Below are 15,722 nucleotides of genomic sequence, written 5' to 3'. Positions count from 1 at the left end.
GAAATGGCTTGCAAGTTATAAAGATATATTTGCCTCTTTGCTTTCTCAATATCTTTTCCCTTATGTCTCGGCAACTTAATCCTATGCAGCTCTAGTTCAGGTAAATGATCAGTTGTAGATAAGAGGATACAGGTAAACAAGGTCATAGCAAGAACAGAAATCGAGTACATTTGGTACACAGACCACTAGATATTGAAGCAGAACTTTTCCTCAGCAAAGCCACAATGAAACTAAGTGATTCTCTTTGTAGAGACGCTGAGCAAACCATTTTAGTATGAGCTGTTTCTGGCCAAATAGTAGTCTGAACAACTCTGAGGTTTAATCACATAGCTAAGAACTTTGGAAATAGGGAACCAAACTTCAATTATGATCAATTTTTGTTTAACACAAATCAGATTCTAGATGTTTATTATTTTGCTGTGAGGCAGTAAAAACATTACATGATCCAAGCTCATATTTTAGTTTTTTAGCCTGTAATCACGTGTCCCTGGGTAGAAAATTTAATACTGACAAACATGGAGCTAAAATTTACAATCAATTTTTCAATACTGGTAAAATAAAATCTAATATTCCATGTCCTGAGATTTTATTTTATGGTCCTTATAAATTAGAGTGTTTTGGAAATACATTGGAGAAACTTGTGCTGTGAAAAGATAATCGTTTCAATTCATATCATCTTTTCACGATGTACTAAATAAAATTTCTAGCATTATAATATGATTTGTTATAATTTATTTTAGTCACTATTCTTTCACTCTATGCTTATAGAAAAATATTATTGAAACAATCGTAAACACTTTTTTTTTTTTTTTTTTTTGTGTAGCCCAGAGGTCCTTTATTTATTTTTAACACCTATTATGCCATGAATTCATAGGGAATAGGTTCCAGCAGCTCAGGCTCCTTCCCACTGGTTCTCACAAAGTGTGCTTCTCTGGGTGGAGCAGGCTGGCGCTTTAGTTGAACCCAGGTACCTTTCTCTTTGGCTTCTTTCTTTTTCTGATCATTTTCCTTCACGCGTTTCAGGAAGCTATCTCGGCTCTTAGAGTGCTTAATGTGCTCAATACGCACATTAATTCTCTTGGCAAGAATCTTGCCCTTAACTTGTTCGTTTACAACAATGCCAACAGCATGCTGGGTAACATTGTAGACTCTTCCAGTTTTGCCATGGTAACACTTGTGGGGCATTCCTTTGTGAACAGTACCCATTCCCTTGATGTCTACAATATCACCTTTCTTATAGATTCGCATATATGTGGCCAAAGGAACAACTCCATGTTTTCTAAAAGGCCTAGAGAACTTATATCGGGTGCCTCTCCTCTTTCCCTTTGTGTTCGTCAATTTTGGCGAATTACTGGAAGATGGCGGTTCCGGCCGAAAAGGAATCGTAAACACTTTAAAGATACTAAAATGATTCTTTTTAAAATCACTTTCTTTACAACCTATTAAAGTTCTTGGAAATGTATTTCTTCTGATATAAGAACTTGAACCACAATGCTGAAATAAGTCATGTGCATCTAATATTATTACTATACTAATTATATTTTTTCTATGATATTTCATCAGAAGATACAAATAAACTTATTATTAAAAACAATTGGCAATATGTACAATAGAATTACTTTCTTAGTAAAATCTAGTTAGATTTTTTCCAATGGCATATATGTCTAAATTATCTTGATATAATTATATTTTAAAATTGTGGATTTTAGAGTATGTCATAATTTTAACAACTGAAATATACACAAAATATTTACTTCATGGGTGCGTTTATGTGTATGTACTTAGACGAACTGATTTAGAATGACACAGGTATATAAAAACATGAAAATATTTTGCCACTCATGTGTTTTAAGTAATGCAAATGTAGAAAATTATGGCCTTGTTTCCTAGTGTACCACAGATATTTTAGTGCAGCTTCACAATTTTAAAATAGCATGAAGTGATTAATATTCATCAAAAGGAAGTGGGAAGAGAAGCATAATTTTATTCTCAATTAATAGAAAACATGGCATTGTCTATTTTTATTCTCCTGGCTATTTATCCATTCCCTATGAAAGTGAATGGTCTGCCACACTCCTCGTCTGCTTTCTTGCTGAAAGTGCTTGCTTGTGCTGCCAAGCTCACTACACACTTTCTATTTGGCATGGAAGCACTATCTTTTTCAGCCATGCAAGTCTGTGTTCTGTGATAAAGTTCAGTTATGGGCAGGCTTGCTGACTCTACTCTGCTATAGAAAGAACTCTCTCTTGCTCCAATATTCATTTGAAAACTGCCTTTCCTGGTGCTTGACATTCTTCTAAAATTGTACTTGCCATCCTAATGGTTGTCACTTCAATATTTTAACTATTGTACTTGTTTAATATGAACTAGATATTTAATTCTAATTTAAGCAGCAAAGGAAGTTGCTGATTGCTGCAGTTTTGTAAGGGATAAATTACTATTATATACTTGATTTAACTGAGCATATATCATTTAAATGTAGAGATTTTTAGTCCCTAAGTTATTGTGGAGGTAGTCTGACTTGTAATGTGTTGATCCATTTGTTTCAAATTCTGTAAGACTGACAACAATTATTTCAGTCTATGTGATGGCATGGTACTCTACATCTGCAAATATTTTTAGCATGATAAATGAATGGATTAGTTATTCTATCAACCATTTATTTAATGTGTGACTAGGTATTTTGTAGGCACCTGGATACTCTCCTGCTTCAAACACCTAAAGAATAAAATATCAAAATAAAATTTTAATGTATATCTCAACTTCAAGTATCAGAAAATAGAGAACCAAAAATAAATAGCCACTTAGTAAATTATTGAGCAGCAGTTAATGAAAGAAAAAAGAACATTGTTAAATAAAACAATTTTGCAGAAGTCCCAGGTTAGGTATATCTTGAGGGGTAGATGGGATTAAGATTTCTATGTTGTTGCTCATGTATAGATGAAAAGAAGTGTCTTGACAAAGAGCCTGTATATTAAAAAAAATTGGAGAGAGGACTCTCCATATAGTCAGGTTTCTATAAAGGCTATAACCTGAAGAATAGAATTTTTAAAAACATGAACTGGAAATAAAATTTAATCACCAATAAAAGAAGATGAGAGTCTGTCAGGAAAAGTTTAGAAATTTGCCTGTGCTTTGACAAAACAAAAAAAGAGTCCGGTTATTACAATGTTCCACTGTCAAGCAGGTTTAGCTACTTCAATTACATAACATATTGAGTGTTTAAAATTGAAAACTGAAATATTAGCATAATGTTCCCTAGTGAGTGATCTACTGGGTGTCCAGTAAAGGTGAAATTAAAATGTAGTTGGATATATGCATTTTAATCCAACATTAAACAGTATTTTCAGAGATTAAATAAAAACATCATTAGAATTATGCTCACAATCCAAATTTAAAAGCCACGTGATTGCAACTTCAACCATTAAAGATTAATCTCAGGAAAAAAAAAAGAAAAAAGTATCTGACCCACAAAAACTTCAAATGATAAAAATTATGAAATAGAGAGTATAACATAAGCATGTTAAAAATTGTAAAGGGAAGCTCATGAAAATAATATTCATTTAGTTGCAGAAGAGTCAGTAAAGATGATATAAATTTCAAAGGATATAGGATATGCAATCTAGAATTCTGATTTTCAAAGGAAGTAGAATTTGAGGGCCCAATATTTGGAAGAGAAGAATAGTTCAGAGAAATGACCAGGACAATTGGCCACTACGTATTTATCAAGTGATTAAGTTGACCAGGGCAGTAGCCTCAAAAAACCACAAAGGGAGTCTCTTAAAAGCAGAGGCAAGTTTTTACAATTTTCATGGAGCTGAAAAGATAAAACTTTAGTTCAGCATTTTCAAAGGGAATAAAAGACTAGAAAATACCTCAGTTTCAAATTGCAAAGCATAATGTGGATAATAATAAAATATTAAAAGCTTCATTCCTGAGGTGGAGAAAAGATGGTGGCACCAGCCAAAAACTATAATATTAAAAAGTATACTGAAATTTCAAGCTAATAGACTAAGGTAAGAAAAAAATAAAGATTGGAACAGAGAAAGTTAAGCTGTTACTGTAAGACTGTCTAATTAGGTTCTTAGACAATCATAGAGTCTACATTTATATTATTAAATTAAAAAGTGAATTGAAAGATAACAGAAAACAAGATAAAATACAATTTTTTTCTTATATCACCAATAAACAAATTGAAGTAAAATTGAACACTATTTCTAACAATGCAATGTCTTTTAGAATGTATCTAATAAATGATGTGCAAGACCACTAATCAGAAATCCACAAAACATTATTGAGAAAAAAATGAAGCAGATTTACATCCCAACAGATGTGTGTGTGTCTAAAATGACAAATGAAAAGCTGATATAGGACTATGATAATTAATATAGTTGGTATTATGCAAGTATATGCAAGTAGACCAATGAAACAGAATAGGACAGTGGTTCCCAAACTTTATTGTAGATCATAATCATCTGAAAAAAGATTCAGTAGAAATAGGGGAGGAGTTCCTATTTACACTAAATTTTTGGGTAAAGCTGTTGCTACTGGTCTGGGTATAACACTTTGAGAAGAACTGAAAGGGAACAAGTCCAGAAACAAGCTCACGTTTATATATTTACTGGACTTATGGCAAAGGCGAAGTGCAAGAATATCAATTTAAATAAATTTTACTGGGCTAATGAAAATTTAATTGGAAAAAAATAATGACAACCTATTTGCAAAATGGCAAAGAAATATGCACAAAACTTCACAAGAAAGGATAACCAAATAGCTTTTATAAACATATGAAAAGTTTCTGATTTTAATTATCAGGAAAATGCAAATGCAAAACATAACGAGATATCGTTACCTATTCAAAAAATTCAGGAGAATGATAAAATCTGTCAGTGGCAAGTATTGGTGAGATTGTGTATAAATCCATATCTAGTTACAAGACTGGAAAATTGAATAAGACTGAAGAAAAATAATGTCAAATATGAAGTTTGTAAAAGCATTCAGGTAGAAGAGAAGAATAATTTATAACATACTTCTTAATAGCAACAGTGATGACACAATGTAATTTAAAAGGCTGAGAAAAAATAATGGTCAACCTAAAATGTATTCCCATCTAAACTGTCATTCAGAATTAATCTACAGGAACAAGATGTAGAAATGATCTACAGGAACAAGACAGGAAACTTAAGAGACCAAAACCTGCAGCCTGAAAAGGTCCAGAAGAGTTTTAAAACCTGTAAGCTTTTGAATTGTTCATGAGTATGGGGAAAAGCCTTAGTTTGTTTTGGATTTTATGTTAAGCATTTGTTTAGAAATACTAAAGATAATGATTAATGGTATTATTATTTTAGTATTTATTAGTACTTTAGAATAAATAAGCAAAGAAGAGAGGGAAATTGTAATACCTAGAAATCTCAATCAAGTGAATACATGGGAAAAAAGAAAAACAAAGAAGGAGTCAATCCCTGCAGATCGAGACTCCAGACCCACCCCAGTGCCAGATGAATAAGGCCATTACATAATAATAAAAGGATAAATTCAACAGGCATATATAACAATAATTGATACACATACACTCAACATCAGTGCACCCAAATATATGAAGCAAATATTGACAAGATGTGAAGGGAGAAGTAGACAGCAATGCAATGATTGTCAGATTCTTCATACTGCACTTATCAATAAGAAAATAGCACACTCGAACTACGCTATACACGAAATGAATCTGACAGATACATACACAAAATTCTGCACAACAGCAGCTGCATTCTCACATGCTTCTCAAATGTACATGGAACATTCTCCAGAATAGATCACACGGTAGGTCACAAAACAAGTCTTAACAAATTTAAGATTAAAGTCATGTCAAGTATCATTTTTAACCACAATGGAATAAACCAGGAAAGAATAAATAGAGTGAACTTAAAAAAATTTAAATATATGGAATTTAAACTACATACTCTTGAACAATTATTGGGTCAAAGAAGAAATCCAAAGCAAAAATTTATGTGTATATAATTTATACACACACATATTTTTATATATATATATATATATATCGAGAGAGAGAGTCAAAAATAAAAACAATATTAAAACAATTTCTAGGATACACCAAAAGCAGTATGAAGAGAGGAATCTATAGAATTTAATTACTTTTCTTCTGGTTGAGATTAATTTAATTACCACACATATATTAAGTACTTAATTTTTATTGTCACTTTTCTAGACAATTGACAATTTATTGAACAAAACAAGTGACAATCCCTGGACCTCAGTTCTGCTTGGGGAGTCAGATACTCACAAGTCACATCATAATCAGGTCATGTCCACAGAATGTGAGATGTGATGCCCTCATGTCCTCCTCTAGGTATGGTGGCATCCTCCCAGATTTTTGACTAGGACGACAGACTCAAGGACCACTCACTACAACATTTAAATAGATGCAAAAAAAGGACATGACAAAATTCAATATTCCTTCATGACACTCAACAAATTAGGTAGAACAAATGCACCTCAACCCAACAAAGGCCCTCTATGACAAATGTACAGCCAATATCACGTTAAACCAGAAAAACGATGTAAGATTTTTCTCTAAGAGCTGGAACAAAACAAAGATGCCCAGCCCCATAACTCCCACTCAACACAGCACTGAATAGTCAAACCAGAGCAATTAAAGAACAAAATCAAAGGCATCTAGATTGGAAAGGAGGAAGTCAAACTGTCTTTGTTTGCAGATGATGTAATCTTGTATATAGAAAGCCCTAAAAACTCCAACAAAATACTGCTAGAACTAATAAATTCAGCAAACTTGCAAGATACGAAATCAACATACAAAAGTCACCAGCATTTGGATACATCACTAACAAGATATAATGCTATTAGTGTATAGAAATATTACCAGTTGTTGTGCATTTATTCCACATCCTGAAACCCACTGAAGTAGTTTATCAGTTCTAGGAGCCTTTAAGCAGAATTTCCAAGGTTCTCTAGGTATATATTCATATTATCAGCAAACAGGGACAACTTGACTTCTTCTTTTCCTATATGGATGACTTTTTTTTCTTCTACTTGTGTGATTTTCTGGCAAGGACCCCCAGGACTGCATTAGACAGGAGTGGTAAGCATCCTGCTGTAGTTCTGAAGGGGAATGCTTCTAGCTTTTGGCCATTGAGTATGATGCTGGCTGTAGGTTTGTCGTAGATGGCTTCGGTTATTTTGAAGTATGTTCCTTTGATGCTTAATTTGTTGAGAGTTTCCATCACAAAGGGACACTGGATTGTATGAAAAGCTTCCTCTGCATCTATTGAGATGATCATATGATTTTTGTTTTTAATTCTGTTTTTGTGTGTGTGTATGGTGAATTGCATTTATTGATTTGCGTATGTTGAACCAGCCCCGCATCCCTGGAATAAAGACTACTTGATCATGGTAAGTTAACTTTTTGATGTGCTGTGAGATTCGATTTGCTAGTATTTTGCTGAGAATTTTTTGTGTCTATGCTCATCACAGATATTGGCCTGTAGTTTTCTTTTTCTGTTGTGTCTTTGCCAGATTTTGGTATCAGAGTGACACTGACTTTGTAGTATGAGTTAGGGAGGAATCCCTCCTCCTCAATTTTTTGAAGCCATTTCCATAAGATTGTTACCAACTCTTCTTTGTATGTCTGGTAGAATTCAGCCGTGAATCCATCTGTTTCAGGGCTCTTTTTGGTTGGTAGATAATTTTTATTACTGATTCAATTTTGGAAATTGATATTTGTCTATTTGAAGTTTCTATTTCTTCCTTTGACTGACTCTATTCAGTCTTTGGAGTTTGTGTGTTTCCAGAAATGTATCCGTTGTCTGTAGATTTTCTAGTTTATGTGCATAGAGGTATTCACTGTGGGATCAGCTGTAATGTCACCCTTGTCATTTCTGATTGCACTTGCTTGCATCCTCTCTCTTTTTTTCTTCATTAATCTAGCTAATGATGTGTCCATCTTGTTTACCCTTTCAAAGAACATTTGGTTTTGTTCATCCTTTGTATGGATTTTTGGGTCTCAACTTTGTTCAGTTTACTCTGATTTTAGTTATTTTTTTTCCTCTAATATTTTGGGGTTAATTTGTTCTTGTTTTTCAACTTCCTCCAGGTGTGATGTTAGATTTTTAGGTTCAGATGTTTCTAATTTCTTAATGTAGGCATTTAGTGCTATAAACTTTCCACTTAACATTACGTTCACTGCATACCAGAGATTTAGGTATGTTGTGTCTCTGCTTTCATTTACTTCTAAATTTTTTTTTAATTCTTGCCTAATTTCATAGTTTACCCAAGGGTCATTCAAGAGTAAGTTGTTTTATTTCCATGCAATTGTGTGGTTTTGAGAGATACTCTTGATATTGATTTATATTATTATTATAAAGTGACCTGAGAGTATGACTGGTATGATTTTAAGTTTTTAAATTTATTGAGACTTGCTTTGTGGGCAAGCACGTGATCAATCTTTGAGTATGCTGTGTGTGTAAATGAGAAGAATGTATATTCTGTAGTTGATGGGTGGAGTTCTCTGTAGACGTCTAGTAGGTCCAATTGGTCAAGGGTCAAATTTAAGTACAGAATTTCTTGTTAGTTTTCTGCCTTGATCTCTCTACAACTGTCAGTGGTATGTTCAAGTCCCTCATTATTATTGTGTGGCTAAGTCTTTTTGTGGGTTCAAAAGTATTTGTCTTATGGATCTGACTGCTCCAATGTGAAGTGCATATATATTTAGGATAGTTAAGTCATCTCGTTGGATTGAAGCCTTTATCATTATGTAACGGCCTTCTTTGTCCTTTGTTACTGTAATTGGTTAAAGCTGATATGAAAACAGCTGCTATGAAATATAAAAATAGCAACCCTGTTCTTTTTTGTTTTCCGTTTGTATAATCTTTCTCCAACTCTTTACCTTGAGTCTATGGGTATTACGGTTGAGATGGGTCTCAGCAGATGAATGTGTATTTTATTGTTATTTTTTGAGACAAAGTCTTGCTCTGTCGCCCAGGGTGGAGTGCTGTGGCATGATCTTGGCTGACTGCAATTTCCGCCTCCCGGGTTGAAGCGATTCTCCTGTCTCACCCTCCCCAGTAGCTGAGATTATAGGCCTGCGCCACCACACCCGGCTAATTTTTTGTATTTTTAGTAGAGACGGAGTTTCACCATGTTGGTCAGGCTGGTCTCAAATTCCTGACCTCAAATGATCTGCCCGCCCCAGCCTCTCAAAGGGCTGGGATTACAGGCCTGAGCCGTCTCACCCTGCTGGTCTTGTTTTGTTTTTGTTTTTTGAGATGGAATCTCACTCTGTCACCCAGGCTGAAGTGCAGTGGCACAATTTCGGCTCATTGCAATCTCAGCCTCCCGGGTTCAAGCGATTCTCCTGCCTCAGACTCCCAAGTAGCTGGGATTACAGGCATGTGCCACCACGCCTGGCTAATTTTTGTATTTTTAGCAGAGATGGGGTTTCATCATGTTGGCCAGGCTGCCCTGGAACTCCGTAACCTCAAGTGATCCACCCGCCTTGGCCTCCCAAAGTGCTGGGATTACAGGCGTGAGCCACTGTGCCTGGCCCGGTCTTTTTTTGTTTGTTTCCAACATGCCACTTGGTGCCTTTTAAGTGGGGCATTAGGGCCAGGAGTGGTGGTGCACACCTGTAATCCCAGCACTTTGGGAGGGCAAGGCAGGCGGACCATCTGAGATCGGGAATTTGAGACCAGTCTGGCCAACATGGTGAAACTCTACCTCTACTAAAAATACAAAAAATCGCCAGGTTTGATGGTGGGTGCCAGTAATCTCAGCTACTTGGGAGGCTGAGGCATGAGAATCCTTTGAACCCGGGAGGCAGAGGTTGCAGTGAGTTGAGATCATGCCACTGCACTCCAGCCTGGGCGACAGAGTGAGACTCTGTCTCAAAAAAGAAAAAAAGGTCGGGGGCGGGGTTTGGGGGGGCATGAGAAGGATTTACATTCAGAGTTAATTTTGATATCTGAGGTTTTGATGTGATTGTGAAGTTGTTAGCTGTTTGATCGCTTCTACTGTGTAGTTCCTTTCAAGGGTCTGTGGGTTATGTACCTAGGTGTAATTTGGTGGTAACAGGTATCATTCTTTTGTTTCTGTGATTAGAACTTCCTTTATAAACTTTTGTAAAGCTGGCCTAGTGGTAATGAATTTCCTTAGCACTTGCTTATCTGAAAAATGTTTTATTTCTCCTTCATTTATAAAGCTTGGTTTGGCAAGTTATGAAATTCTTGGCTGTAGTCCCCTTTCTTTGAGAATGCTGAAAATCGGTCCCCAGTCTCTTCTGGCTTACAGGAGTTCTACTGAGATATCTGCTGTTAACTTGACAGGTTTCCTTTGTGTGCAATCTGGCCTTTTTCTCTAGCTGCCTTTAAGATTTTTTCTTTAGTGTTCGCCTTAGACATTCTGGTGACCACATACCTTGGTAGTGTTCATTTTGTATAGCATCTGGCAGGTGTTCTCGGGAGTTTTTGTTTTGAATGTCTACTTCTCTAGCAAGGTTAGGAAAACGTTCTTGGATTATTTCCTCAAATACATTTTTCAGGTTGTTCACTTTGTCTCCTTCTCTCTCAGAAATGTCAACAATTCATAGTTTTGGTTGCTTTACATAATCTTATATTTCTCAGAGACTTTGTTCATTTAAAAATTTTTTTCTTTATTTTTATCTGACTGGATTAGTTCAAAAGACTGGTCTTTAAGCTCTACAATTCTTTCTCCTGTTCAGTCTAGACTATGGATAAATCTTTCAGTTGTGTTTTAAAATTCCTTAAGTGAGGTTTTCAGTTCTAGTAGCTCTGATTCATTTCTTTTTAAGATGTTTACCTCTTCCTTTATTTCCTGGATTGCTTTAGAGGTTCTTTTGCATTGATTTTCAGCTTTGACTTGGATCTTGTTTGAATTTTCTGTAATCCATGCTTTGAATTATCCATCAGTCATCTCTTTGCCTCCATTTCAGCTAGAGACCTAGATTGCTAGAGACCTGGAGTGAGCCTTTGGTGGTATCATGACATTCAGATTTTTTATGATGGCAGAATTATTATGCTGGTTCTTTCTCATCTGGAGGTTGTTTTGGGTAGTGTCTTTTGTCTTGGCTTCTATAGTCCTATGCACTTTTGATGGAAGGTTTTGTATTAGGCTGTGCAGTTTGACCTACAGGCCAGTGGATGGCGTTTGCTGGTGAGAGCCAGCTGTCACACAAGCAGGTGGGTTTGGACCTGATCTCTGTTACTGTGAGGCACTGTCCTGTTGCTTCCCGTGATAGGTGATGGGCTAGTGGGATGTCTAGCTCCCTGAGCTTCCTTCCTACGGGAAGGGAGGGATACAGTTCGGTGGAGCTGGAGCCCCTGGATTACTCACAAATATCCTGATGGCAAGTGCAAGCACCAGCCCTAAAGAGGATGGCTGGGAGGAGCTCCTGGTGTAGGTTTTTATTAGGCCGGTGGTTGGTAAGGGACCTGCGCCGGCTCCCTGTCCTAGACAGCCAGGAATGTGATTTTTTTTATTTTTACCTATCACACCCTGTTCAATGGCTCATGACTCCTAGTTCAGAGGCAGACTATAGTCTATCTCCAGACCACAATGGGGTTGAGAGCCACAGGGAACATCTGTTTTGCTACTCTCCATGGGAGTGGTTTCAAGGCATAACCTCGTCCTACAACCTGACACAGATAGCTTTAATACTTGCCTGTTCGCTGATGTGGCAGTGCTACTGTCTCTTGTAAAAGGTTTCCACATTTGATCCCATGCTCATGTGTGTTGGTTGTGGTGGTATCAGTTGATTGGGTCAGCCCAACATCTGGCCCTAGAGGAAGTGGTCAAGTGCCAACAGAGTTGGAGTGGGGCAGGTTGTTCTCCAGTTCCCAAGTCCCTAAATGGCCCACTAGACAGCTTGCATAAATCCTGGCAGGGCTGCATTTCAGTTGAGCTAGTCCAGGTGCTGGCTTTCAGTGGGATGAACAGGCTGGTCCCCAGGACACTGGCCAGATTCTCAGGCAGGGGCAGACAGTACATTTAGGTGATGGGAACCTGAGGGAATGTCACAGATCTTTTGGGGTTGGGTTTTCAGAGGAGCTCTGAACCACAAGTGGAATGATTTGGTGGAGGCAGGATAGCTGTGCTGTGGGCCTTTTACTGGGAAAAGCAGGTCTCCTCAGCTGGGCAATGGAGATTGGCAGCTGTGGAGCATGTGACACACTCACACTTCCCTTCCATCTAAGCAATGTTGAGGTTAACTGTTGGGAGCATGCAGAGGTGCCAAGCATTGTTACCTCTAGGAGTTTTGCTCCAGAGGAACACAGAGGCACAACCAACCATAGTGGTCAGGCCAGGGTAAGACTGTTGCACCGGAAGCCCAAGCCAGTGAGCCTTACCTAACTAGAAGCAGCAGGGGCAGGGGGTTTCACAGTCTTCATCCTGTGTGATTCCCAGGGAAATACAGAACTATGCCTGCCCACAGAGTTCAGGCAGGGACTGGATTGCTGCACTGGAAACCCAAGTTGCCAAGCCTTGTCTGGCTAGGAGCAGTGGGAGAAAAAGGTCACATGGTCTATCATCCAGAAGGTTCTTCAGGGAACATAGAGCTGTGCCTTCCCACAGAACCCAGGTCGGGGCAGGTTCACTGCACTGGATGCCAGAGTTGAGCCTCACCTGGTGAAGAAGAGTGGGGTAGTCTGGTCACTCCTCTTCATCATGACTGCTTCCTCTATCAGGGCTACAACAGCCGCCATCAGTCTACTCAGGGATCCAGGGCCTGCAGGGCTCCATGTGTGCTTGAGTAATGCCTCTGCAAAAACTCCAGGCAGCTCTCTGGAGGTCGGGGGGAGTTATGGGTGTTCTCCCCTGCCCAGGATAGCAAAGGTCTGTGTGGAAAATATGAATTCTCTGGGGACTCTCAATCACTCACCTTTTCCCCATGTTAGGGAACATCACTTGGCTCCACATTAGTCCCAGAGAGGTGGTTTCCTGGCTTCATACCTCTCTGTTCTCTGTGCGTCCCTTACTTCCTTAGTGAATCCTGACATGGTCTTTTAGAAGATCCAGTTGAAGAGCTAGTATTTACTTGCCACTTTGTTTCCTCTCCATGAGAATGGTGCACACTAGCTGCTTTTAGTCAGCCATCTTGAACCTATCTTCTTGATTCTAGAATTTAATTACTACATTAAAAATGAAGAAGAATGTTAAATTAACAACCTAATATAACAATATGAAGAACTTGAACAAAAGAACAAACTAAACCAAGTTAACAGGAGAAAGGAAATGAAAGAGCAGAAATAAATGAAATAAAGAATAGAAAAATCAATAATATGAAATATGGTTTTTTGAAAAAAATAAAATTGACAGACCATTCGCTAAGAGAAAATACTAAAATAAATAAAATCAGAAATAGAAGAGAAAACATTAAAACCACTGGCACACAAATTAAAACACACACACACACACAAATAACTATTATGAACAGCTCAAGTATACAGCAAAAAACTGGACAACATAGAAAAAATTCATAAATAGAAATGTACAACTTACCAAGAATCAATCAAGGAGAAATAGCCTGAAAATTCCAGTAACAAATAAGAAGATTAAATAGTTATCAAGACATCTGTACAATGGAAACCATAAAACACTGATGAAATAAATTGAAAAATAAACAAGAAAGATATTCTATGTTCATGAATTGGAGAAATTAATATTTTCAAAATGTCCATATTACCCAAACTGATTTATAAATTTAATATAATTCATCAAAATACAAATCACTTCTTTACAGAAATAAAAACACAATCATAAAATTTGTTTGGAACTACAAAAGACCCAAAATAGCCAAAGTAATCCTAAGGGCAAAAAAGGGACATAGCTAGAGCACATTGCATGACTTCAAAATACACTACAAAGTTATAGTAACCAAACAAACATTGTACTGACATAAAAACAGACAAATAGACCAATGGAACAGAATAAAGAACCCAGAAATAAGTCCATGCATTTTCAACCAAATCATTTTTAACAAAGGCACCGAGAATATACATTGAGAAAAACACAGTCTCATTAATAAATTGTCCTGGAAAAACAGAATATCTATGTGAAGAATAAAACTCTATTCCTACCTCTTACCATACAAATCAAATAAAGATGGATTAGGAACTGAAATACCTGAAACTATAAAACTACTAGAAGAAAATATCAAGAAAATGCTTCAGACCTTGGTCTAGGCCAAGATTTCCTGAGTAAGAAAGCAAGGCACCCAAAACAAAAATTAATAAATGGCATTGCAGCCAGGTGTGGTGGCTTACACCTGTAATCCCAGCATTTTGGGAAGCCGAGGTGGGTGGATCACCTGAGGTCAGGAGTTTGAGACCAGCCTGTCCAGCATGGTGAAACCCCATCTCTACTAAAAATACAAAATTAGCTGGGCATGGTGGTGCGTGCCTGTAATCCCAGCTACTCAGGAGACTGAGGCAGGAAAATGGCTTGAACCCAGGAGATAGAGGTTGCAGTGAGCCGAGATCGCACCATTGCACTCCAGTCTGGGTGACGAGAAACTCCGTCTCAATAAATAAATAAATAAATAAATAAATAAATAAATAAATAACTAGGCCTGCATCAAGCTAAAAACTTCTATACAACAAAGGAAACAATCAACAGAGTGAAGAGACAACCCACAGGATGGGAGAAAATATTTGCAAACTATTGATCTGATAAGAGATTACTAACTAAAGTATGTAAGGATCTCAAACAACTCTACAGGAAAAATCTAATAATCTAATCTTAAAAGTGGGCAAAGTATTTGAACAGACATTTCTCAAAAGATATACAAATGGAAAACAGGCATATGAAAAGGTGCTAAACACCATTAATCATAGGAGAAATGCAAATTAAATCTACAATGAGATATCATCTTATCCCAGTTAAGATTGCTTTTAGACAGGTAATAACACATGCTGATGAGAATGTGGAGAAAAGGGAATCCTTGTACACTGTTGGTGGGAATGCAAGTTAGTACAACCACCATGGAGAAGAGTAGAATGGTTCCTCAAAAAACTAAAAATAGAACTACTACATGATCCAGCAATCCCTCTGCTAGGGATATACCAAGAAGAAGGTAAACCAGTATATCAAAGAAATATCTATGCTCCCATGTTTATTGTAGCACTATTCACAATAGCCAAGATTTGGAAGCAACCTGAGTGTCCATCAACAGATGAATGGATAAAGAAAATGTACATTATGTATCACAGTTTTTTGTATATTCAGCTATAAGAAAAAGAACCCCTCATTTGCAAAAACATATATGAAACTGGAGGACATTATAATAAGTGAAATAAGCCAGACACAGAAAGATAAAAATTGCATGTTCTCTCTAATATTTAGGAGCTTAAAAATTGGTCTCATGGAGATAGTGAATAGAATAGTGTTTACCAGAGGCTAGGAAGGGTAATGGGGCAGCAGAGGAGATATGAAAAGATTAGAAAATGGTTACAAAATTACAGGTAGGTAAGAGAAATAAATTCTTGTCTTCTATAACATTGTTAGATAACTATAATAAACAATAATTTCTTGACTTTTTTCAAATAGTTAAAAGAGAGAATTGTGAATATTACCAACACAAAGGAATGATTAAGTTTGATGTGATGGATATGCTGATTACTCAGATCTGATCATTACACATTGTATGCTTTTATCAAATTATCACAGGTATGTCATAA

At 36.8% G+C, this 15,722-nt stretch overlaps 1 protein-coding gene across 1 annotated transcript; it reads right to left on the bottom strand.

Moving 5' to 3' along the window:
* Positions 1-829: 829 nt before the first annotated feature.
* LOC134807536 (large ribosomal subunit protein eL21-like) lies at positions 830-12,749 on the bottom strand. The gene is made up of 2 exons (XM_063786187.1): positions 12,670-12,749; positions 830-1,402 (listed from the first exon to the last, which is right to left on the bottom strand). Exons 1-2 carry the CDS (start codon positions 12,747-12,749, stop codon positions 856-858), a joined length of 627 nt encoding a protein of 208 aa, XP_063642257.1. The 3' UTR covers positions 830-855.
* Between the last annotated feature and the right edge of the window lie 2,973 nt (positions 12,750-15,722).

This window comes from Pan troglodytes, chromosome 10, assembly GCF_028858775.2.
Source record: "Pan troglodytes isolate AG18354 chromosome 10, NHGRI_mPanTro3-v2.0_pri, whole genome shotgun sequence".
Classification (NCBI taxonomy): Eukaryota; Metazoa; Chordata; class Mammalia; order Primates; family Hominidae; genus Pan; species Pan troglodytes.
Note: the sequence above shows the minus strand (reverse complement) of the source record. Positions and strands in the feature narration are given on the sequence as shown.